General features: G+C 40.7%; 1 protein-coding gene across 6 annotated transcripts in view; it reads left to right on the top strand.

Moving 5' to 3' along the window:
• Positions 1-23,652, top strand: part of cast (calpastatin) — a 209,275-nt gene that overhangs the window by 145,013 nt on the left and 40,610 nt on the right. For 3 of the 6 annotated variants that reach the window (XM_043709700.1, XM_043709715.1, XM_043709739.1), the window contains 13 exons: positions 1,040-1,162; positions 2,930-3,058; positions 3,591-3,680; positions 4,440-4,535; positions 5,385-5,447; positions 6,240-6,365; positions 10,678-10,734; positions 13,310-13,399; positions 14,364-14,459; positions 16,610-16,675; positions 18,195-18,320; positions 20,114-20,170; positions 22,037-22,093. In XM_043709700.1, the coding sequence (XP_043565635.1) occupies positions 1,040-1,162; positions 2,930-3,058; positions 3,591-3,680; positions 4,440-4,535; positions 5,385-5,447; positions 6,240-6,365; positions 10,678-10,734; positions 13,310-13,399; positions 14,364-14,459; positions 16,610-16,675; positions 18,195-18,320; positions 20,114-20,170; positions 22,037-22,093 (1,176 nt within the window). The remainder of the gene's footprint in view (positions 1-1,039; positions 1,163-2,929; positions 3,059-3,590; positions 3,681-4,439; positions 4,536-5,384; positions 5,448-6,239; positions 6,366-10,677; positions 10,735-13,309; positions 13,400-14,363; positions 14,460-16,609; positions 16,676-18,194; positions 18,321-20,113; positions 20,171-22,036; positions 22,094-23,652) is intronic. The other 3 variants (XM_043709721.1, XM_043709705.1, XM_043709732.1) reach the window with 3 other exon arrangements.

Below are 23,652 nucleotides of genomic sequence, written 5' to 3'. Positions count from 1 at the left end.
TTTGGGAAGTTGAAATCACCCATAACTACTACCCTGTGGCTTCTGCACCTTTCCAAAATCTGTTTCCCAATCTGTTTCTCCACATCTCTGCTGCTATTGGGGGGCCTATAGTAAACAGCCAACAAGGTGACTGCTCCTTTCCTATTTCTGACTTCAGCTCATACTACCTCAAAAGGCAGATCCCCCTCGAACTGCCTTTCTGCAGCCGTTATACCATTTCTAATTAGCAATGCCACCCTCCCTCCTTTTTTACCACCCCCCCCAATCTTACTGAAACATCTGTAACCAGGAACCTCCAACAACCATTCCTGTCCCTCTTCTATCCATGTTTCCGTGATGGCCACAACATCGTAGTCCTGTGCTGTCTGACTCTGAACTGCTGAAATCCAAAACGTAACCACCAAAAATCAAAATGCATATCTGAAGGAAATCTCAAGATCTTTGAAAAAGATCTTGACCCCTGAAAGGTACTCACAAAAATTGTTTATATAAAGAACCTGTGTGCAAATACATGATAGGAGAAAGTGAGGACTGCAGATGCTGGAGATCAGAGTCAAGAGTGTGGTGCTGGAAAAGCACAGCATGTCAGGCAGCATCCAAGAAGTAGGAGAATTGACATCAGGAATTCCTGATAATGGACTTATGCCCAAACCGTCGATTCTTCTGCTCCTTGGATGCTGCCTGACCTGCTGTGCTTTTCCAGCACCACATGCTCAACTGCAAGTATATGATGTCCAATGTCAGGTGGAAACATAAAGTACAACTGTAACTGAGCCCTGAAGAAGGGTGAATTTGGAGATATTGCCCACCACACTCTGCTGTGTACGTTGTACAAGTGAGACCTGATAGACTTCAGCTCACTCTCCTTTCAATGCATGCAAGAGCCTAATGTGTATGAAAGAAAATTGCACTGTTCTTCACACATGCTGCAATGCAATTTTTTCATTTGTGCTCCACTGCAGATAATTTGAAGCCTTTATACCTTTATTCTTGAAATATCATGAAATGGTTTCATTGCACGTATGTCTTATAATCACAGAGCATGACAGAAAGTGATGTCATAAAGTCCCTGTCTGCAGACTTCGCTCACAACCCTCCAGCTCCAATTTCAAAATGCTCAGCCGCAAGTTCTCACTCTGCACCTCCACTGCCTTCACAGCAGGTATGGTAACAATGTAAAACCATTAGAAACTGCAGACGCTCCTCTCTGCCTCATTTTCTTACTATGTGGGATGATATTTGTCTAATTTTCTAGCTGAATACAATCTCAACTAATAACCTTTGATTGTCCCCATTCCATCAACTTCCAGATTCTACCCTGGCACAGGTTATAGGGCACTACATTTGAAATTATTCTTCTGTGTGACCCCCCATTTCACACTTGAAAATTAATATGACCCCAGGTACCATCAAAAACAAAACAGCAATAAAGCATTTAGCATATATGTTTTGAAGTTTGTGCAGCATAGCTCAGTAGATAAAGCATCATATAAAGATGAAAAGGTTTCAGCCAAGCTCTTTCTAGTGAGAAAAGACTGAAGAAATCCTCTCTTACCCATCCCCCACGCACATTGTAACCAGGTCCTCTCCTTGCACCACACACTCCCCAACCCCACTCCCAAACCCTTCTCTTCCACTTTACTCACTTTTTGTTTAGCTGCTGTGCCTGTGAAGGGAAGTCGCTGTGGTGGGTTAAGGATCCTGCTAAGCAGGAAGACAGAAATAGAAACAATAATGTTTTGAAGACACCACTTGCTTCCCCACCTAGTCCAGTGGCCTCTCATAACCAGCCAGTGACGTGTTACATTTGCCAGTTTTTGACCATGTTAAGTAAGCATACAGTTATCTAGGGCCCACTGAAGGTATTTTATAATTTTAAAGAACTTTAGACTGACTGTCCACCCTGCACTGTTTGATGCAATTTATCAACTGTGTCCAGAATTATCTCAGCAATGCCTCTCGGCTAAGTGCCTTCCACAGCTGCCATTGTGTTTTGGAGAAGGGACAGCTCATGGGCACGAGTGCAATCTTTATGATCCTAGAGGGGTTGTGAATCATAATTTGGGATTTTGCTCAAATAGCATTGAACAACCAATCATCAAGGGTAATGCAGCTGGATGAGAGACTCCCAGCCCAAAGTGCTGCTGCAATATCTGGCAACTCATTCCACCCCTATAATTAAGGTCAGAGGGTTCTTGTGGCTCAATGATAGTGTCCTACCCCTGAGCCAGGAGGCCTAGGCTCAAGTTCCATTGAATCTGGAAGTGTATAATAACTCCTCTGAAGAAGTTGACTAGAAAACATCAATAATTAAGTCAGTTGGAACACTGGACAACACCATTCCCATATATTGAAATTCCCATCCATATTCACTACCTTGGACTGTTTCCCCACACAATATTCTTGCAGGCCAGAGCACCTCATGTGCCTGTATGTAGCTAATTTAAGGTATTGAGAATAGCAAAAGAAATGGTTCTGAAAAGGTGATTGTTGAAAACAAACATTTGAAACTGAGGAATCTGATAAAGGATCATCTGAGTCAAAAGTTAACTTTGTGTTTTTCTCTCCACAGATATTGCAGGAACTGTATTTCCAACCTTATCTGCTCTTAATTTCTAACATTCCAAATACTTTACTCTTGTATTAGAATTAAATTCGTAGTGAATATTCTTCCAGAACTTTTCACCTTTCAGAAGTATTGCTGTTCTTTCTGACAGGATTTTCATTTGTCTCTTACTCCATTCAACTCAGTTGCATGTGTTTCCCTCCTAGTGTTTTCTCAGGTTTCCAGCAGAATTCACTTTCACGGGCACTCTTCTTTCCTTAGCACTTACTGTCCATGGAATCAAACTGAAATCCTATCTTTTTGTCGAGCATTCTGATTAGAAATCCTCAACCTTAAGTGTTAATTCTGTTTCTTTCTCCACAGATTCTGACAGGCCTGCTGAGTATTTCCAGCATTTTCTTTGTAATTACAATTGTAATGTTCTTTCTTGCAAAGGCACCTCTGAAAGCTGCTTCAGCTGCCTCAGTTTCAGCAAGTAAAAGTAGTGCTAAGGTAAGCCAAAACAAAAAGTAAATGTGAACTATCTGGTAGCTGCCAATAATAGCAAAGGGATTACACAAATAAACCAATTCAGGAAATCTACACAGGTCATTCACTTCTCAGATATCATCAATAATCAGAGAGCTGTTCTTAACTCCATTACCCCAATTTGTAATAATAATGTTCCAAATATGTATACACAAGAATCTTACATCCAGCCGGCTCCTACACTGTGAAATTACTTGCAGCCCTTTCTAACAAACATCTTCGCAAGTTTCAGATTTTTGTCTGCACCGCAGTTCCCTCCATTAGTGTAAAAGCAATTACTTAATAAAATGTCAGTTCATTAATCAGTGATGTGAAAACAAAAGTCCTAATTCTCACACCCAGTGTTATGGTTCTCCTTCAGGATAAGGTATGAAGGGCATTTCAGTAAAGTTAAAACAATGGTGACTTGGATTGTTTCTAGGAATATGTTACACTGATCTCATACATTTCTGCAGAACTTCGGCATCAGTTGAAACAAGCCCTTTTATTTTTAAAGGATAAGGATCCACTTGACCTGCTTGCAGGAACACTTCCGACTGAAGCACCGGACAATTCCGCTCCAAAATATACTGGTCCTGCAGTGAAGGTATGAGAACATTTCTTGCATGATATTTTGGCGGTTATGTGATATTCCTGTAACCGCATCATTTACTGGTCTGTCTCTTTGTGAAACGATTATACATTTGTGTATGTGAATTTGGGCTTCTGTTAGCCCTGTCCTTTCCCCAATCCAACAACTCTTGCGTCATTAGAACATGTTAATGTAGTAAAATGTTTTTCAAAACTTCACAGTAGAATGATCAAACAAAATTTGATAACAAGGAATGTTGGGAGATATTGGGGAAGGCGACCAAAAACTGCATTAAAGTGAATGTTTTATGGAGCTTCTCAAAAGTTGAGGGAGATGTAGAGAGGCTTAGGTTCAGAGTTCCAAGACAACCCTGTTACGTATTAAAAGCCTTTGCAGCTTGCACAACTTCCTGAATGTTTGATTATTCACTTAACTCCAGTTATTATTTTACAGCAGTGCAGTATGTGGTCAAGTAGTATTGTCCCTACCTTGGGGTGTGTTACAATGCAGTCAAACAGTCTGAATATCAATGCGTAAGTCCTTTCAAATAGCCTGGCAGTAAGAGCTGTTCCTTGGTGAGAACCATGTGGTAGCTGCACTGCAACAATCTTGCCATGTTAAAAGATTCCACATTCAGGTTTTGTAAAGAAAAAGTGTTATCCTCTTTCCAAGGGTCTACCATACACACACATAGACACACAACTCACATGTGCCTGGATATTGTATCTTAACATTTATGTGAGTGTTGATTTTTTTAATTTGTCAATTTTTTAGGAATCAGATGCTGATAAGAAAAAGGCTGAACGAGTAGGAGAAACTGAAGAATCTATCCCCCCTGATTACAGACTCGAGGAACAACCTGATCCTAAGGTTCAGTAAAACAATCAATTTGAGACAAGCCAATAATCTTTATATTTTCAAAACATGTTAGTGTACACATGAGTGTCTAAAATTGTCTTAATTCAAAATTTCTGCTTTCGTGTTGGCTATGGTTCAGTCAATGGAACGCATGCCTCTTAGTCAGAATATCTGAGGCAAGTCATATTCCAGGGTCTTGAGGATAAAACTCAATGCTGGACACAAATGCAGTATTGAGGGAGAAACTGTCCTCTGAATGAGAGTGAAAGTGAGACCTGGTATGTTCTTACAGGTTGTATGTCAGAAATGACATGTCAGCAAGCATTTCAAAGAATCAGGTAATCCTCCCCCATGATCTCCACAAAATTTATCCCTCAACAGCAACATGAAAACAGATTGTCTGGACATTGTCATATTGCTATTTGTGGGAGTTCACTGTGTTGTTATATTCACCTTTGCAACTTAGGAAGTATGGGCTATAGGCATTAATCAGGTGTAAATCTCTTCTTGAAACGTTCTGAGCATATGAAATATGCTAGAGTTATGCAAGTCCTTCTTTTGTCATTGAAGAAGAAATAATGCTGATGTTATGGTTACAATGAATCTGATAAAATTACAGAAGTGAAATTGTTGTCAGTTTAAGCTAATATCAATGCATGCCTAAACCCTCCATTGATGAAACTTGCAAAATATTGTTTGCAATTCAACTTATTAGACAAAGAAGGCTCACACTTACATCATATATGATGCTGCACTATGGAGTATTTTGCCAAGATTTATGTTACTTTATCATCTGCTTTTAATTCTATATAATTCTGATGTCCCAAATAGAAATCTGATAATATTTTGTCATTTGAACAGGGTAAAGGTAAAGTGACCTCTTCTTCCACTGGCCCAGGTGCAAAATCAAAAGAAACAGAGAAGGTAAAACTTTTTTGTCCTCTTGTAAGAGTATTTGGTTCCTTACAGTGAAATACTTTCAGCCACAAACAGTAAACTGTAATATTCACAATCTTGGTATATTAATGATGGTGGTGGAGCTCTATTAAAGGATATTACTTCATACAGTGTTAGAGCTGCATCAGCAATGATATTCCGATTATTGCTCAAGATTGGAGAACGCTGCATTCACAGAAACAAAAATGGCCCGTGTGAACAGTCTCCATTATAGTGTTAAGCAAGTAAATAAGAGAAAAATAAAGTACTTACAACATAAGGAATGTCAGAGATGTGAAAAGGAAATTTGCCTAATTGAAAATTCACCCTCATCACTTCTTCAAAACATCACTCTATGCTTATTCCTAATCTGAAAATATGGAAGTTCCAGATTCTGGATCTTATGAATTTAGTTTTAGTTGGGAAAATGGCTTCTCATTTTTTGTCCGCTTTAGAGATGTATAGAAGTCCTGGTAATAATTCTTGCTATATCTTTGTACATTGGTTCTTTGTGATTTCCACTCCAGTGATAATGTTTTCTGGAAATGTAATTTGCAGGTCTAACTGCAGCCTGCTGAAATATGAGAAATTAGCCATTTTCCTTTTCGTGTTCCAGAAATTGAATTTAAAGTTTTTGCTTCTCTGACCTTCCATTAGGTAATGCAGACCTATGAGAACTTAAATGTTATGAAGGAAATTTGTCAGATAATGGCATTTGAAGCCTTTGTGTCTTTGTTCTTGAAGTATTTTGGGATGGTTTACGTGGTATTGTCGTTGCAGAAAATGACAGAAAGTGATGTCCTGGATTCTCTGTCAGCAGATTTTGTCCAAAGCTCTCCAGCTCCAGTTTCCAAATGTTCAGCTCCAGTGTCTCAATCAGCACCTCCACCAACTTCACTGAAGCAGGTATGACCTGTTAGAGACTGCAGGTGGAGGGCTCTCCTCCATTGTGTGACAGTGTGGAACAGCACTGTTCTTCCATTCAGACACAGCCATAGGAACATAGGAAAAGGAACAGGCCATTCAGCCCTTCGATTCCATTTAGCTATTCAATGAAATCATGGCTGATCCATGGCCTACCTCCTTCGGCATTTGGCCCATATTCCCAATACATTTGCTTAACAAAGCATTATGTATCTTAGATTATGCAAGGATCTCTCACAATGGTTTTTCTTCCAAGCTCCATGCGTTAACTCTGGAGTTCCCCATAGATTTTGCTCCATAAAATTTCACAATTATATGCAGCACCTTGCTCATGTAATTGAGAAACACAATGTCACATTTCTTGTGTGCCATGATAATACACAACTAACCATCACCTCTGTTCATGGGCAGAACTGAATGCCCACTTCTGTGGCAGGTTTGGTGGCTGGGGACATTTCTTTAGACAGGATACCCTCCTGTCTCTACCCAATTTAAAAACTGAAAGAATTGCAGATGTGGTATATCAGAAACAGAAATTACTGGGAAAGCTCAGCAGGTCTGGCAGCATCTGTGAAGAGAAATTAAAGTTAACGTATCAAGTCACAGAGAATGGTCACAGGGTGCAAAACATTAACTCTGATTTCTCTCCACAGATGCTGCCAGAGCTGCTGAGCTTTTCCATCAATTTCTGTTTTTATTTTCCACGTCAATTAAGTCCATGGTGGGTAGGTCTTCCTGCTCTGCGATCAATTGAGGCCCTTGTGTATAATTGATGTCCATATAAGGGGACTCCTGCTGCTGGTACTCACTCAATGGCAGATGGGGACTAGCCATGCGAGAAGACCAACAAACAAATCCCATGTGACATTGTTGCCAGGTTCTGAGGGGGTGTGTCCCTCTTTCAAAGGCTCTCAGTGCCTGATTAAGGGACATGGCATCAGGAAAGTGGAAACTGAAGTCCTCTTCACCCACCTGGCCTTTCACTCCACTGCCCTGCCCCAAGCAAGCTCACGATTCCCTTCCTGGCATCACCTCCCCATAGCCTAGGATCCACCAATGACTCTATCCCTGGAGTAGATGTCTGGCTAACAACAGCCACTCCTCCTGAATGGTAACATCATTCAACAGAGGGGCTGGCTTCTTGGTGAGACTTCAGGCCCATGTTCGGAGGGAAGGGCTACTGTTGTGCAATTAATTCTACAAGCCTTGCCTAAAAGAGATGACATGTCCTCTTGCTAGCTCTCCAGCTGAGATCCCTGTTGCTGCCATTGAATACCACCAGACATTTCCATTGTCTCTCCTTTGCTACACTTGTGATCCAACAACCAGTATTGGGTCCACAAACATATCCTCTAGCTCAAAGCTGATCGCATAAGGTCATTGCCTTCAGTCTGAACCACAACTCTGTTCCATAGGGATCAGTTCCATCATTCTCCTGGCTTTCAGTCAGCCTCCCATAGTTGACTCTCCATGAAAAATTTGCTTTTCTGAACCTCCCTTGGCCATTTTCTGATTCACACAAAGTCCCATTCACATGCCATCCCTGTGCTTGTTAACTTAAATTGACTAGGAGAAAGTGAGGACTGCAGATGCTGGAGATCAGAGCTGAAAAATGTGTTGCTAGAAAAGCGCAGCAGGTCAGGCAGCATCCAAGGAGCAGGAAAATCGACGTTTCAGGCCCGAAACGTTGATTCTCCTGCTCCTTGGATGCTGCCTGACCTGCTGCGCTTTTCCAGCAACACATTTTTCAACTTAAATTGACTTCCAACCCGATATTGCCTTTAACTTTAAACTTTTCATCCTTGTTTTTGAATCTCGACATGGCTTCACCCTCTCTATGTATCCCACTTCTTCCAGACCTTCAGCCCTCCAAGATCTTTGCAATTCTTCATTTTTGCTCTCCTGCACATTCCCATTTGTAATCATTCCACCATTGGTGGCTATGCTGTTAAGTGCATAAACCTTAAAATCTGAAATCCTTGCCATAAAGCTCTCCACATCTTTAATAGCTTCTCCTCCTGTAAGCTGGATAAAGTCAAGCTTTTTCATCATTTGACCTATTTGATCTTCTAGGGCCACAGTGTCAAATTGGTTGTGAGTCCACCAAGTCAGAATCAGGCTGGCCTGCTGCTTTAATACATAGGGAACAGTCTTAATAATTTCAGAGTGCCCCATTTGGGAAGAAACCCTGCCACAGAGAGCTGCCAGTCAACCTGATTGACTGCTGGATCTGTATTTCCAGCAGCACCAGGACTGAGTGATTGTTGCTACTGATACTAGAGCCAGTGCCTAAGCAGAAGGAGTCATTAAACCCAGACTCAGAGGTATGTCAAGTACTTTAGGCAGGTCTGGTTAAAAAAACCCCTAGTATTGAGGATAAGAGAGTGGGGTCCATAGTCTAGAGGCCATTGTGGAGATGGTTTAATGAGGGTTTTGACTTGGCGCTGGTGTGCCAAATGGGCACAGAACATCCCCTAAAGGAGGTACTCCCTTTTCTTGCCTGACAGTAACTTACACACTGAGAGCTGTTGGGTTACTCGTCTTGCCTCTGCCTTTCTCTATTGCAGGTAAAAGTGTCAGAGGCAGAGTGATGTATGTTGGCCATTAATCATGCGACCACTCAATAGGCCTTAGTGTGTGTGGACTGCCTGACACATTCTCCACCAAACATAATATAGGGGAAAATTGGGGATTGATGGGAACAAGTCCCTCCCTCCACTGGAATATGTAAAACCCACCCTGTGACTTTAATAAAAATGGTCAATGGACCAATTTGGAAACCAATGGAATAGGTCTTGACTTTATGTGAAACTGCAAAACAGATGGTAAGGAACTGAAAATCTATTTTACACCATTCACAACTTTTATTTCCTTTGACTTTATGCCACACAAAACAATATAATCATTGCAAGAAAATAATTTGTTTTCATATTTTTTTCTTCTGATCTGGACAGACATTTCTCCTGGTCACTATTTCATACCATTTTCTCTTCTCTGAAATCTCTGGGGTCAATGGGAATAGCCTCCACGGAAATTCATATAAGCTCATCAGAGCAAGCTGCACAGCAGGGAGCAAATGGCAACATTGATACCTTTCCTCTAAATGTCCTGAACACAGTCAAAAATCACACAACACCAGATTAGAGTCCAACAGGTTTATTTGGAAGTACAAGCTTTCAGAGAGCTGGTCCTTCATCAGCTAACTAATCGGGCAGGACCATAGAATACGATCACAACAATTATGCAGAGCTTGTTAACTGGCTCTTAGTTGGTAAAACAGATGGTAAAACTAGAAAGTTGCAGTTTCAAGTCCCACTTCAGAACCTGAACCTCAAGTAAAAAATTGAGGCTGATACTTCAGTGTACAACTAAGGGAGTGCTACTGTATCTGGGGTACCACCATTTGATTGAGTTGATAGTAAGTACACATTTGCCTGTGAGATGGGTACAAAGATTCTACAGCACTGTTTTGAAGACGAGCAGCATGTTGGCCAATATTAATCTCTAAATCAACATCAGAAAAAGGCATTGTCACAGAGATCTAAAAGTGTGGTGCTGGAAAAGCGCAGTCAGTCAGGCAACAAACTAGGAGCAGGAAAGTCAACATTTCGACCATAAACTCTTCATCAGGAATCAAAACGTCGATCCTCCTGCTCCTCGGATGCTGCCTGACTGGCTGTGCTTTTCCAGTGCCACACGTTTTGACTCTGATCTCCAGCATCTGCACTCCTCACTTTCTCCATTTTCACAAAGATGATTGTTTGAATAAATTATGTGCTGTGTTTTCTCAATTACAAAAAGGACTGCACTTCAAAATTCTCCATCCACTGTAGAGCATTTTTGGCCATTCTGTTGTTATGAAAACTGCAATGTAATAGCCAGACTTTTCTATTTCCACCTTCCAGTTCTAAAAAAGCAGAATAGGGAATTTTCTTGAGTAGCATTGGACTATTGCAGCTGGATGAAACACACACATCTCCCCCACTGCTGTTGGGACTTTTATGTTCTGTCAGCCTCCTACATCACCAATCATGTGAGTAGTAACAACATACGAAAAATGCATTTCTACATATTTGGAGATTCTATTCACTTCACTACTCAGGAATGTTTACTCTCAGCAATGTCCAAGACTACCATTTGGCAGGTCAGATGCCTCATGTGACTCTGTACATTGCATTTAAGATTTTAATAATGGTGGTACAAATGATTCTGCAAATCTGAAGTTATTAAATGTTATATAGTAAAAACAATCAAAATGGAAAAATATCATTATTATGTTCTTTTTCTGACAAAGGCACCTCTGAAAGCTTCCACAGCTGCCACAGTATCTGCGGCTAAAAGTGATGCAAAGGTAAGTGAAAACAGAGTAAAATGTGAAATTACTGGTAACAAACATAGGCAGCAGAGGAATGATACAAACAGATCCATTTTGGAAACCTTTCTGCTATAATCACAGAACAGTTCTTAACTCTAATAGCCTAATCCACCCCTGTCATGTTCCCAAACTCCTTTTAAAAGAACAAATGTACAGGCCCTTCGCCCTCAAAGCCTGTGTCGATCATTATGTCTTAACTAAACTTAAAGATAAACCTTCTGCCCTTATTGGGTCCGTAGCCCTCTATTCCATTCCTATTCCTGTAACGATCCAGATGCTTCTTAAGTGTTGCCAAAATGACTGCTTCCACCACCTCTTCAAGCAATGCATTCCAGGCTCCTAACACTCTCTGCGTGAAAAACGTCCCTCACACATCTCCCTTAAACTTTCCCCCTCTCACCTTGAACCTGTGCCCTCTTGTAATTGAAACTTCAACCCTGGGAAACAGCCTCTGACTATCCACCTTAGCTATGCCTCTCATAATTTTGTAAGGCCTCTATCAGGTTTCCTCTCAGCCGCCGTCTTTCCAGTGAAAACAGTCTAGTCTTTTTAACCTTTCTTCATAGCCAGTTCCCTCAAGACCAGGTAACATCCTGGTGAATCTTCTCTGCACTCTCTCCAAAACTTCCAAGTCCTTCTGGTAGTGTAGTGACCAAAACTGCACACAGTATTCCAAATGCGGCTTAACAAGGGTTTTATACAGCTGCAACATGGTTTGCCAATTCTTGTATTCCTTGTACAAGTATGCCATGTACCTTTTTAATCTCCTTGGCCATCTGTGTTGCCACTTTCTTAAGGTAACCCCATCACAGTCGAGCAGATTTATAGTGTAAAATGCTTCCATCACAACTTTTCGATTTTCATCTACACCTTGTTTCCCCACGTGTACCAGCAAACTAATTCAGAAAGCAAATTTCAATCATACGAACCAGTGGTTGTAGAAACTAAAGCCATGATTATCCTAATTTGCACACTAAACTGACAATTTCTTGGGAAAAGTGGTAAATGTAGCCAATGTGAAGTGCCTCATGCACTCCATCACTATTTTATATGCAGCAGGACTGAGTGTGGTAGTGGTGATGGGGGTTGGGAGCTGGGAGGGTGGTGCGGTTAGAGACATCGCATTGTACAGCATAGAAGCATACTTTTTGGTCCAACTTGCCTATGCTGAAATGCTAAATTAATCTAGTTCCACTTGCCAGCATTTTTCCCATATCCTTCTAAACCCTTCCTATTCATGTACACATTCAGAATGCTTTTTAATTGTACCTGACTCCACCATGTCATCTGGCAATTCATTCCATGCACACATCACCCTTTGCGTGAAAAAGTTGCCTCTTAAGTCTCTTTTATATCTTTCCCCTCTCACCTTAAACCTATGCCCTCTAGTTTTGGACTCCCCTACCCTGGGAAAAAGACTGTAATTATTCACCTTATCCATGCCCCTCATGATTTTATAAAACTCTATAAGCTTACCTCTCAGCCTCCAATGCTCGAAGGAAAATAGCCCCTGCCTATTCAGGCTCTCCCAATAGCTCAAACCTTTCAGTCCCAGCGACATTCTTGTCAATCATTTTGCACCATCTCTCAAGTTTCACAACATCCCTTCCTATGGCAGGGAGACCAGAACTGAACACAGTATTCTAAAAGCAACCTATCCAATATCCTCTACACGCACAACATGACCTTCCAACTCCTATAGTCAATGCACTGGCCAATATAGACAGAATTTGGCATTTTAAGCAGAAACCTGGAAACTTTTATGAGGCAGGCTGGTCTGTAGAAATGAAGGGAAATGGGGATTTCACACAGCACCATTTTCTCTCTGTTACCTCTGACTAAGAAACAGTCTGCAAGCCCATGCGTTACAAACTCAGTTGCCTCGCCTCTGTTCTATTCTCAATGGGGTGTTAATTGGCTCAGGGCGAGAACCACTGTGTCAATCTGAATAGAAGAATCCACCATAGTGAGCCATTGATTAATTGTTTGGCTCATAATTCATTTACCCCAGCAGCACCCATGTGACCAGTGGCCATTGCTGGGACTGCAGCCAGAACCCAAAGAAGAGAAGGTTATGGAGGACAGACTGTGCTTGTTAAGCATTGACAGAGCCTGCCTGACAAAGCGCAGCTCAGTGGATGAGAGTTGGATGGAATGAGAGAGGTTAGAAGTAAGGGGAGGATGTCATTGTGGGGGAGGGGCTTTCTCAATAATGGGTAGAGTTCTTGAAAACAGATTCCTACTTACACATTGCCATTGCCACAAAAAGACAGCCAAAGGGTGAACAGGTTGCTTGAGCCTCAATCACTCGCTGTTAAATGAAAGACAGGTCAGAGGTTATTGAGGAAGGCCACACACACTTCCTCCTGAGGGGAGCAGAAAATGCATCTGCCTCTGACACAACTCTCCTTCAGGACAAGGAAGTCAGGAAATTGTCAGTTAAGTGTGAGCCCTGGTTTCTTGGGTTGTTTCCAGTAACATGTTTCATCATTGTGATGAAATGTTTTCATTGAGCTTTGTTACAAATAGGAAATATCTTTTACTTTTAAAGGGTGAAGACCCATTTGATCTGCTCGCAGGAACACTTCCATCAGAAGCACCAGATGATTCAGGCCCAAAATATACTGGCCCCGAAGTAAAGGTACAAATGGAATTTATCTCCTGATAGTTTTTTTTAACTTTAATTATATTCCTGTTATTGCATTACACATAGATCCATTGGTTTGTGAAACTCATAAAAATTAGGATGTATGGAATTAGTCACTATTGGTGACAATGTCTGTTACCAAGTGCCACAACAACAGTTTGCATTTATATGGCACAGCAATGAAGGAAAACATCCTAAGGTTTCTCACAGTTCTTTTACTTCAAGAACAGTTTAAAAGCAAGCCATATGAGGAGGTATTAGGACAAGTGACTAACAGCACAAATAAAGCGATATATGTTGTTCAGTGTTTTAAAGGAGGAAATAGAATTAGAGAGGCAGTAGGACTTGGGGAGAGATTTTAGAGCATGGCACTGTGAACAGCTCATTTTTTTTACAAGCTGCTTTTGCAGAGCCTTGAATATCCTAATTGTTTAATTATTTCTCAAGATGTGGGTGTTGCTGGCAAGGCCAGCATTTGTTGGCCATCACTAATTGCCCATGAACCGAGTGGCTTGCTTAACAATTATGGGCGAGCAATTAACCAGACATGATGCTGTGGGTCTGGAATCGCATGTAGGCCAGACCAGGTAAGGATGGCAATCTCCTTCCCCAAAGGACATTCTTCACTGAACTCATTAAACTAATGATTCGGAGATGCCGATGTTGGACTGGGGTGTATAAAGTTAAAAATCACACATCACCAGGTTAGTGTCCAACAGGTTTAATTGGAAGCACACTAGCTTTCAGAGCGCTGCTCCTTCATCAGATGAATCACCTGAAGAAGGAGCAGCATTCCGAAAGTTAATGCTTCCAAATAAACCTGTTGGACTATAACCTGATGTTGTGTGATTTTTAACGTAATTAAACTAAGGATATCGTTCTACCTTATAAGTGGATATTGAATCTTAATAATTACATGAACATTTTCGTTGAGTAATTTTTTTTCTCATATTTTCAGGAAGCAGATGCTAAGAAGAAGAAAGCTGAGCGAGTGGGAGAAACGGAAGAATCCATACCCCCTGATTACAGATTTAAAGAACAACCTGATCCAAAGGTTTGGCCTGTCATCAATTTGAGCCAAGTCAAAAATTGTTTCAATAATCTTTACATTTTCAAACTATATTGTTCCAATCAGGTTGAGAGGGTCAAAACAAGCCCCTCTTTTCAATTTTTCAGTTTTGCCATAACAAATGTTTAAAGTTCTTTTCTAGCACAAAGCTAAATCTCTGTCTATTAAAAATGTAGTCATCCAATGTAATTATGTAATGTATCAGCATGAAGTCAATTACAACATTTTGATTGATCGGATGATCAATTTATTATCTGCTAATCCAAAGAAAAATAATAAAGATGCAACCTCAAGCAGACATACACACAGGTACAGTATGAGTGGAAGATAAAGGAGTATAGAGTTTACAGTCCTTTGGGAGTTCCTGAGATTGTCAATGTTAATATGAAATTACTTGTTTAATTGGCATCTTGAGTAATTTGCAGCAGGGAAGTGTTTCAGTTCTGTAACTAATCACTGGGATAGTGCACTGGAAATCAAACCCTGCTATTCCTGGAGTCATCATAAAAAGTCAAAGGTCTTAAAAAGTACATAAAGATTCGACAACTTTACTTCTTTTCCAGACCCAGGTTGATAGAAAGCACAGACCAGATTTCTGTTAAAAAAAACTACTTTTTTATATACAAGACTTTCTAAACTCGAGCTGCAGATAAACAATTGTGGATCATCAGCATATATATCTGAAAATTAAAACTCTAATTACCTTACAAACTTCCCTTTACACATATAGACAGAGGCAGACAGGAAATAAAAACTGAGAAAACAGTTCACTGGTTCTTGTTTAAAAGGATTATAGAAATAATTTGTGGGCGGCACGGTGGCACAGTGGTTAGCATTGCTGCCTCACAGCGCCAGAGACCTGGGTTCAATTCCCGCCTCAGGCGACTGACTGTGTGGAGTTTGCACATTCTCCCCGTGTCTGCGTGGGTTTCCTCCGGGTGCTCCGGTTTCCTCCCACAATCCAAAGATGTGCAGGTAAACTGAATTGGCCATGCTAAATTGCCCGCAGTGTTAGGTAAGGGGTAAATGTAGGGGTATGGGTGAGTTGCGCTTCAGCCGTCGGTGTGGACTTGTTGGGCCGAAGGGCCTGTTTCCACACTGTAATGTAATCTAATCTAATCCTTATGATTCTTGAGCTGGTCAGGGTGCTGCTTCTTAGTCATTCTTCTCCGGATGCATCCACCAGTTTTCAAGAGGCACAGGGTAGCTGGTTCACTTACAAAGGGTCTCTGACTTATCAGTTGAATATCACCGTTTACAGTAAATGCTGCCAAACTGGTTTTCTTCAAGTTGAAGGTGGCTTACCACAGACAACACAGAAAAAGCCCCTGCAATGGTCACAGTCTGAATGTTTCTCTGTAACTTGTGGGTAACTATGTTTCTGCCTTTCTGGTATATCCTTGGTGGTCTCCTCCAGTGGTGTCAGCTGTGAAGTATATTTCCTTCATTTTTAGAATAAATTTTGCTCTAACATGTTTTCCTTTCCCTGGAACTCTACTGCCATTAAGTAGATGTTCATCTTCTGCTGTACTCACTGTGGTTCTTCCGCTAAATCAGACCTCCCCTTCTCATTCTCCTGCCCAATCTGAAAAGACTCCATCAAAGTTCACCATTTAAGATATCTGTGAATGAGATCTGTGACGCTGCCCTGTGATAATTGTCGTTTTTCCTGGCCTGTTCTTTCTTTCTTTCTTTGTGGCTATTTGCCTAACTCTAGAGCTTTTAATCCTTTGGATTCTGACCTGACTCTTTCTGACACTGCTAGCTGGACTTTACTGTTGCTCCCTGGAGGGCTTCTGAACATCTTTCAGTTCCCACTGCCACTTTGCTCTTCCTGCTGACTTTCACAGATTTTGCAGCCTTTCCGGATTGTACTTTTACTTTTTGAGGGATACATTTTACTTTACCAGCAAAGTCTGATGACTGAATCCAAAATCATTAGTGGATATTTTTATCACTATTGTGACTTAATGCTTTTGCACTTTGAACTATTGACTAATTGAGTAGCGCCCTGGATCAATGCAGTCTGGAATGCTGAACTATTTTACAACATTTATAAGACTGCTTCCTTAGCTGCTCTTCATCCTAAGTACTTTTGATGCCCAAAAAGTGATGAGGTTTGTTTCTTAAAACAGGATAAAGGTAAAGTGGCTTCATCATCTGCTGGTCCAGGAGCAAAACCCCCAAAAGAAACAGACAAGGTATGTTGAGATATTATTTTCTTCTTCGTTCTCTACAATATGACTCTTAGGAAACAGTTCCATGTTGATACCATTTTCCCCTAATTATATCAAACGCAATGGTGGATGTCCTTTAGAAGATGCCATTTTACTCTACCAGGCTTAGAATCAGCAGTGATATTGTCACATGTACTCACATGAGTACGGTGAAAGGTTTAGAAGTCACCACTCACTGTGCCATGTTAGGTAGCAAGGTACCTAGTACAGAATCTTACTTTCTCATATCCTAGTTTATGTCCCAACTTATATCCCAGTTTACCCACAATTAGAGGCCGTTACTGGTTTTAGGGAGGATGATGAGGGACAGATAAATGTACTTGTAACATAACAAATCTTCAAACTGAGAAGAAGAAATGTGACTCATTGAAATTCATTCCACTTGGCACTAATCCAGTCCAGAACATTTTCCATGTATTTTGTTAAGTGCCCAAGTGGAAGGAAAATGAAAATTTACAGGGGTTAATAGGTTTTGCAAGTTCAGGTTTCCAGATCTTGAGTTTGCTGGTTAAACTGCATTCTTTCTAAAGAATTTGGCATCTGGTAAGTCCAACTGTACAAAAGTAAGATAAGGTATTGACGGTAGAGTCCAATTTTCCAGTCTCCGGATTATTGTTGGAAATTGGATGTATGATGGAAGAAGAATATTGGGAGCTACAAACTGCTAGACGTCCTGACATATAGATCCTTTTGGAAATTACTGGGAAGATTCAATTTTGAACAGGCAATTCCCCTCTTCCTTGGAGAATGATCTGGGGCAGATCTACGTGACTTAGCTGCAGAGTTACCCAGGAAATATTAGACCATTTAAATTCTGGTCCACTGACTCTTACATCACTCTCCTGACTATCTGATGTTCCCCTTCCTCTACCATCCATCTGTCCCTCTCTGGCAGTTCATTCCACCTACAAACCTCTCTGTGGACAAAAAAAAGTTGCCCTTCAAGTCTTTTTTAAAACTTCTTCCTCTCACCTTCAAAATATGATGCCCTAGTTTTGAACTCTCCCACCCTAGGGAAAAGATCTTTGCTGTTCACCTTTTCTGTGCCCCTCATGATTTTACAAACCTCTATAAGGTCACTCGTCAATCTCCTACACTCCAGTAAAAAAATGGTCGCAGCCTATCCAGCCTCTGTTTATAACTCAAATCCTCCATTCCCAGCAACATCCTGGTAAATCTTTCTTGAACCCTTTTCAGCGGGTTAATAACAGAGGGTAGTTGGAGTCAACCACATTGTCCTGTGAGAGACTATCTGCAATTTTCCCTTGCATGTTCCACATGTGGACATGACAGAGGTTACCTCCCCATTTGTATAATGGGTAAGACTGACACATAAGAACCTAAAGGCCAAGAAGGGAAGATAGTGGGATTATACAGATGTTTCTTAGTTTGTGCTTCAGTATTGAGGGTATGAGGCCTTTGTATGTGTGTTCATGAACAACTTTGAGGCACTTGAATTGCATTTGTTGTATTGTCATTGCAGAGAATGACAGATGATGATGTCCTGGAGTCACTGTCCACAGACTTTGTACGCAGTTCTCCAGCTCCAATTTCAAAATGCTCAGCTCCGACCTCTCACTCGGCAGCTCCATTGTCTGTGCAAAAAGAGGTACTGAACAATCTTACACTGTTAGACACTGTAGCTGGAGGTTGGGAATTCTGTAGGCATGTTTCCTGGTGTTGGTTTTGTAATCCATTTGGTTGTTGATACCGATAGTTGGTGATTGGTGTTGCACAAACCTCTTATACATCCGATATCACTAAATGCCAACCTTAATAATTTAATTATGTAGATGGGATTTTTTTGTTCTGTATAATCAACAAAATATATTAATTTGTCCTTTTTCAGATTGATACCCTCCAATCAGGACACTCATTCCCTCAGATAAAAACACAATACTGTGGATACAGTAATAAAAATATAAACAGAACATGTTGATAAAGATCAGCTGAGAGAAACAGAGTGAACATTTCAGGTCCATTATGTCTATCTTCTTTGCTCTCCTCAGAGAGCAATCTGACAGGGAGTAAGGGCATTTAATTGGGATGGGGCTGGTTTACCTGAATCCCACTGTCACCAGAATTAAGTTACTGGGTGGCCTACAAACCTAAAAGCTGAAACTGAATGTTTTCTGCAGTGCTTTTCCAGGACTTTCTGGCTTTTATTTTGCATAATCCCTCAGTTCGTTACCACCCATATTGTCTTCCGAAATCTGAATCCAAAAATTAATTGTTTACAGCCACCACATAGATTCATACAGCTAGTATTGTTAGTAAATTACCAGAAGTTGCACATCAGACAACAAATAATCACGGTCTGGATGGGTATATGAATAGGGCGGGTTTAAAGCAATATAGCCAAATACTGGCAAATGGGACTAGATGCATTTAGGCCAGGATGGTCAGGATGGATGAGTGAGACTGTAGGGTCTGTTTCTGTGCTGTACATCTCCATGACTCTATGTGCTGAATTGCAGATGTATGTTTACAAATGATATCAAATCACGTATTGTTGTGCAAAAGTAATGGTGGAAGACAATCTGGATAATTATAGAGTCATAGAATCCCTACAGTGTGGAAACAGGCCATTTGGCCCAACAAGTCCACATTGGCCCCCCGAAGATTAATTCCCCCAAACCCATTCCCCTAGTACTCTACATTTACCTCTGACTAATGTACTAACCTACACAGCCCTGAACACTATGGGCAATTTAGCATGGCCAGTTCATCTAACCTGCACATTTTTGAATTGTGGGAGGAAACTGGAGCACTCTGAGGAAACTCACGCAGACACAGAGAGAACATGCAAACTCCACACAGACAGTTGCCCAAGGCTGGAATCAAACTCAGGTCCCTAGTGCTATGAGCCACCGTTGGTATGGCCAGACATAATTAAGTTAAGTTAAAAGAATAATTGAAATTTCAAAAGGCATCTTCAAAATCTTCACAAGCTGGCCCAGTTTCTCCGAGTGAAACTGGGACCCAGGTAAGTGACAAAGGAAAACTTGTTTGACAAATTAATTAGATTTTTTTTGGAAGGTTTATTCCAGCAGAAAATCTAAAAGCAAGTATTTGATACTTGTCTTTGGAAGTTCTATTATGTATTGAACAGAAATGTTCATCACTATGTACTTGTAGAATAATAAATACTACTACCCACACGGCAGAGTACAACAAACCCTTTCCCTTCAAAGTAAAGTGATTACTGTCTTTTCCATTTGACAAAGTTCTTAACGTTTCCTGTTTGTCTGCTGGATGTCATGATTTATGATTATAAATGATGTAAAATCACATGTTATCATACAAAAGTAGTGGTAGAAGATGATCAGGATAATTGGTATGGTCAAACATAATTAAGCCAAATTAAAGCAAGCATTGAAATTTTAATTTCTTTCTTAAAAGACACCTTTGAAAGCTTCGACAGCTGCCCCAGTTTCTGCGAGTCAACCTGGGACCAAAGTAAGTGACAAAATAAGAGTGAAATGTAAAGAATTACGTTTGCAACAGACACATGTCAAAGGGTTAAATTCTTAATTTGGTCTCAAAGTCCTTATTCAGTTTTTCAGTTATTCAGTAATGATGGGACTGGGAAAATTCAGCCCTTATTGTTCCTGGCTGCTTGGCACAATCGTAGTAGTTGTTGCAATATCTAATCGCTTATCAATTCTAACCATGGTATGTGTTATCGATAATCAGTTTGACTAGCACTAGCCCAGCAACCGCCTGCAACAATACAATTGAGTGTCAAACACTCATCTCCCTTAGACTGCTGGGAGCTCTATTGTCTTAACCCTTCACCTCTAATAATAATACCAAGATCTGAGAATGCCCTTTTCAATTCCTCAGATTCCACTTCTCTATCTGTCCTGCATTATTCTCCGCCAAGCCCGATATTTTACTCTGCATCCCATAACTCGTCATGTGACCCCCAATATGACATACAGTACTTTAATGACAAGCAAGAATCTTACACTTTGACAGAATAATTAGAGATATAAAGGAAGAGTTTGCTTTGTTAATTAAGTACACTAAAATCAGTGGCCTTAAATAAACAGTGGGAAACATTTACAAAAACAAATTGCAATGTTGAAAAATGCATTGTATTGAAAAGCAAACACTCAGCAAGAAAGTTCCGTTCATGACTCTCTAGGAGGTGATATATAGAATTATATTAAAGGACTCATCCTGAAAGGCTGTAAAGGATAGTAGGAGTCTTTGGATTGGGAGCATTTTAGAGAACAGCAAATGGTCACCAAAAAGATGATTAAAAAGGTGAAAAGATTGAATACGAGAACCAGAAATGTAAAAATGGATGCTAAATGTATGAAAAAGAAGATAGTAGCTAAAGTAAATATTAGTGCAGTGGAAGTAGAGAGAAGTGGTATTCTTATAGGCTGTCAGAAAATGGCATTTTATGTCTGCCTTCACAGCAGAAGGCTGAAGTTGCATACCAATATTACAGTGTCACCCATATGCTGGAAAGAGTGAGGCAATTGAGCAGATCACCATCAGCAAGAAACAACACTGGAAACATTAAAGGGACTAAAATCTGACAAATCCTGCTGTACATTGGCATACATCCGAGTTGTAAAAGAGAAAGCCGCAAAGATAATGAATACTGGTTTTGATTTTCCAAAATTCCATAGATTCTGGAACAGTTCCAGTGGATTGGAAGTTGGCAAATGTGATACACCTCCCAAAACAGAAGGGAATGGGAACACAAGAACTACTGACCTGTTAGCCTGACATAAGTGACTGGGAACGTGTTGGAATCTGCTTTCAGTCTTAACAATGCTGTAAGATGAGCAGACAATGCCAACATGGCTTTATAAAAAGGAAAATTAGTTTGACAAATTCATTAGATTTTATTTTGGAAGGTTTATTCCTGCTGAAAATCTAAAAGCAAGTATTTGATAATTGGGGCTTTAAAGCGATATGGTCTTTGTAAGTTCTATTATGTATTGAACAGAAATCTTCATCACTATGTACTTGTAGAATAATAAATAGTACTACCCGTTCCATCTGAATACTGAGGCTAAATACAAACAAAGCTAAACTCTTAAGGTACACTAGTTTACAGATTACTGCAGAGTGCAGCAAATCCCTTCCCTTCAGAGTAAAGTGATTACTCTCTTTTCTATTTGGCAAAGTTCTTAATATTTCCTGTTTGTCTGCTGGATTTCATGATTTATGGTTACAAATGATATAAAATCACATATTATCATGCAAACGTAGTGGTTGAAGATGATCAGGATAATTGGTATGGTCAAACAAAATGAAGCCAAATTAAAGCAAGAATTGAAATTTTAATTTCTTTCTTAAAAGACACCTTTGAAAGCTTCAACAGCTGTCCCTATTTCTGCGAGTCAACCTGGGACCAAAGTAAGTAACAAAATAAGAGTGAAATATAAAGAGTTACGTTTGCAACAGATACATGCCAAGGGGTTAAAGTCTTAATTTGGACTCAAAGTCCTTATTTAGTTTTTAATCTATAAATAGGCACCCTGATCTTTGGACAAAATGTTATCTTTTTACGTACAATCCACATAAAATTGAGGACCCTGCTGTTCATTTATTTATAGTTCCTCTGCACAGCTTTCCCTCTTCCAACGTTCTCCTAAACAGACATATTTAGTTAGAGGGCCCTGGAAAATATGGAGCATGATGACAAGGAAACTATCAATGTAGACTTCATTACACCATTAAAACTGACAGAACCTTCAGAAGTGCAGAATAAGATGGAAATTAAGATTTTTTTGTCAGTAGTACCCACTTTACCAGAGAGGATGTTGAGGACCACCGAGCATCCAATTCCAGTGAATCAGTGTAAAATTCCAATTTTCTCTCTTTGTCTCCCCAAAAAAATATAACAACAAGAGTAGGTTATTTTGCTGTTGAAGCCTATTATTTTTCTCTTGTTTGGACATGTTTTGGCACACCTCTAGAGCAGGTGCTTGTCTCGAACTATTGCCTCCTGGTCCAGAGTAGAGACACCAGCTTTGCACCACAAGAGCACCTCCAAGCCTATTTTATCACTAAATGAGATCACTGCTCTGCAACCTTATTTTATATATTTGCCTTTGCCCCATATCTCAGGGTATCTTTAGTTAACCAAAACAATAAATCTCTGGTTTAAAATCAACAATTGATCTGATATCAATTGCTATTTGCCGATCAGTAATAACTGTAAAGTTACTGCCTGTTAGGTTGTTAACAACCTAAACTCAGTGGAGTCATTTGAATTCAGTGTTGAACTGCTCCTTGCGTGCCTCAAAATTTGAAGAGAAAGTGAGGTCTGCAGGTGCTGGAGATCAGAGCTGAAAATATGTACCTGGAAAAGCGCAGCAGGTCAGGCAGCATCCAGGGAACAGGAGAATCGACGTTTCGGGCATAAGCCCTTCTTCAGGAATGAGGAAAGTGTGTCCAGCAGGCTAAGATAAAAGGTAGGGAGGAGGGACTTGGGGGAGGGGCATCGGAAATGCGATAGGTGGAAAGAGGTCAAGGTGAGGATGATAGGTCAGACTGGGGTGGGGGCGGAGAGGTCAGGAAGAAGATTGCAGGTTAGGAAGGCGGTACTGAGTTCGAGGGATTTGACTGAGACAAGGTGGAGGGAGGGGAAATGAGAAATCTGGAGAAATCTGGAGGGTTCCCAGGCGGAAGGTGAGGTGCTCTTCCTCCAGCCGTCGTGTTGCTATGGTCTGGCGATGGAGGAGCGAAAATCATGGAGGAGGTGGAGGGCATGGGTGGTGTCCCGAACGTAGATGGGGAGTTCTTGGACTAAGGGGGACAGGACCGTGTCGAGGTATGCAGAGATGAGTTCGGTGGGGCAGGAGCAGGCTGAGACAATGGGTCGGCCGGGACAGTCAGGTTTGTGGATTTTGGGCAGGAGGTAGAAACGGGCGGTACGGGGTTGTGGGACTATGAGGTTGGAGGCGGTGGAT

The sequence above is a fragment of the Chiloscyllium plagiosum genome, chromosome 2, assembly GCF_004010195.1.
Source record: "Chiloscyllium plagiosum isolate BGI_BamShark_2017 chromosome 2, ASM401019v2, whole genome shotgun sequence".
NCBI classification, from domain to species: Eukaryota; Metazoa; Chordata; class Chondrichthyes; order Orectolobiformes; family Hemiscylliidae; genus Chiloscyllium; species Chiloscyllium plagiosum.
This window is presented reverse-complemented; position numbering and strand designations above follow the sequence as displayed.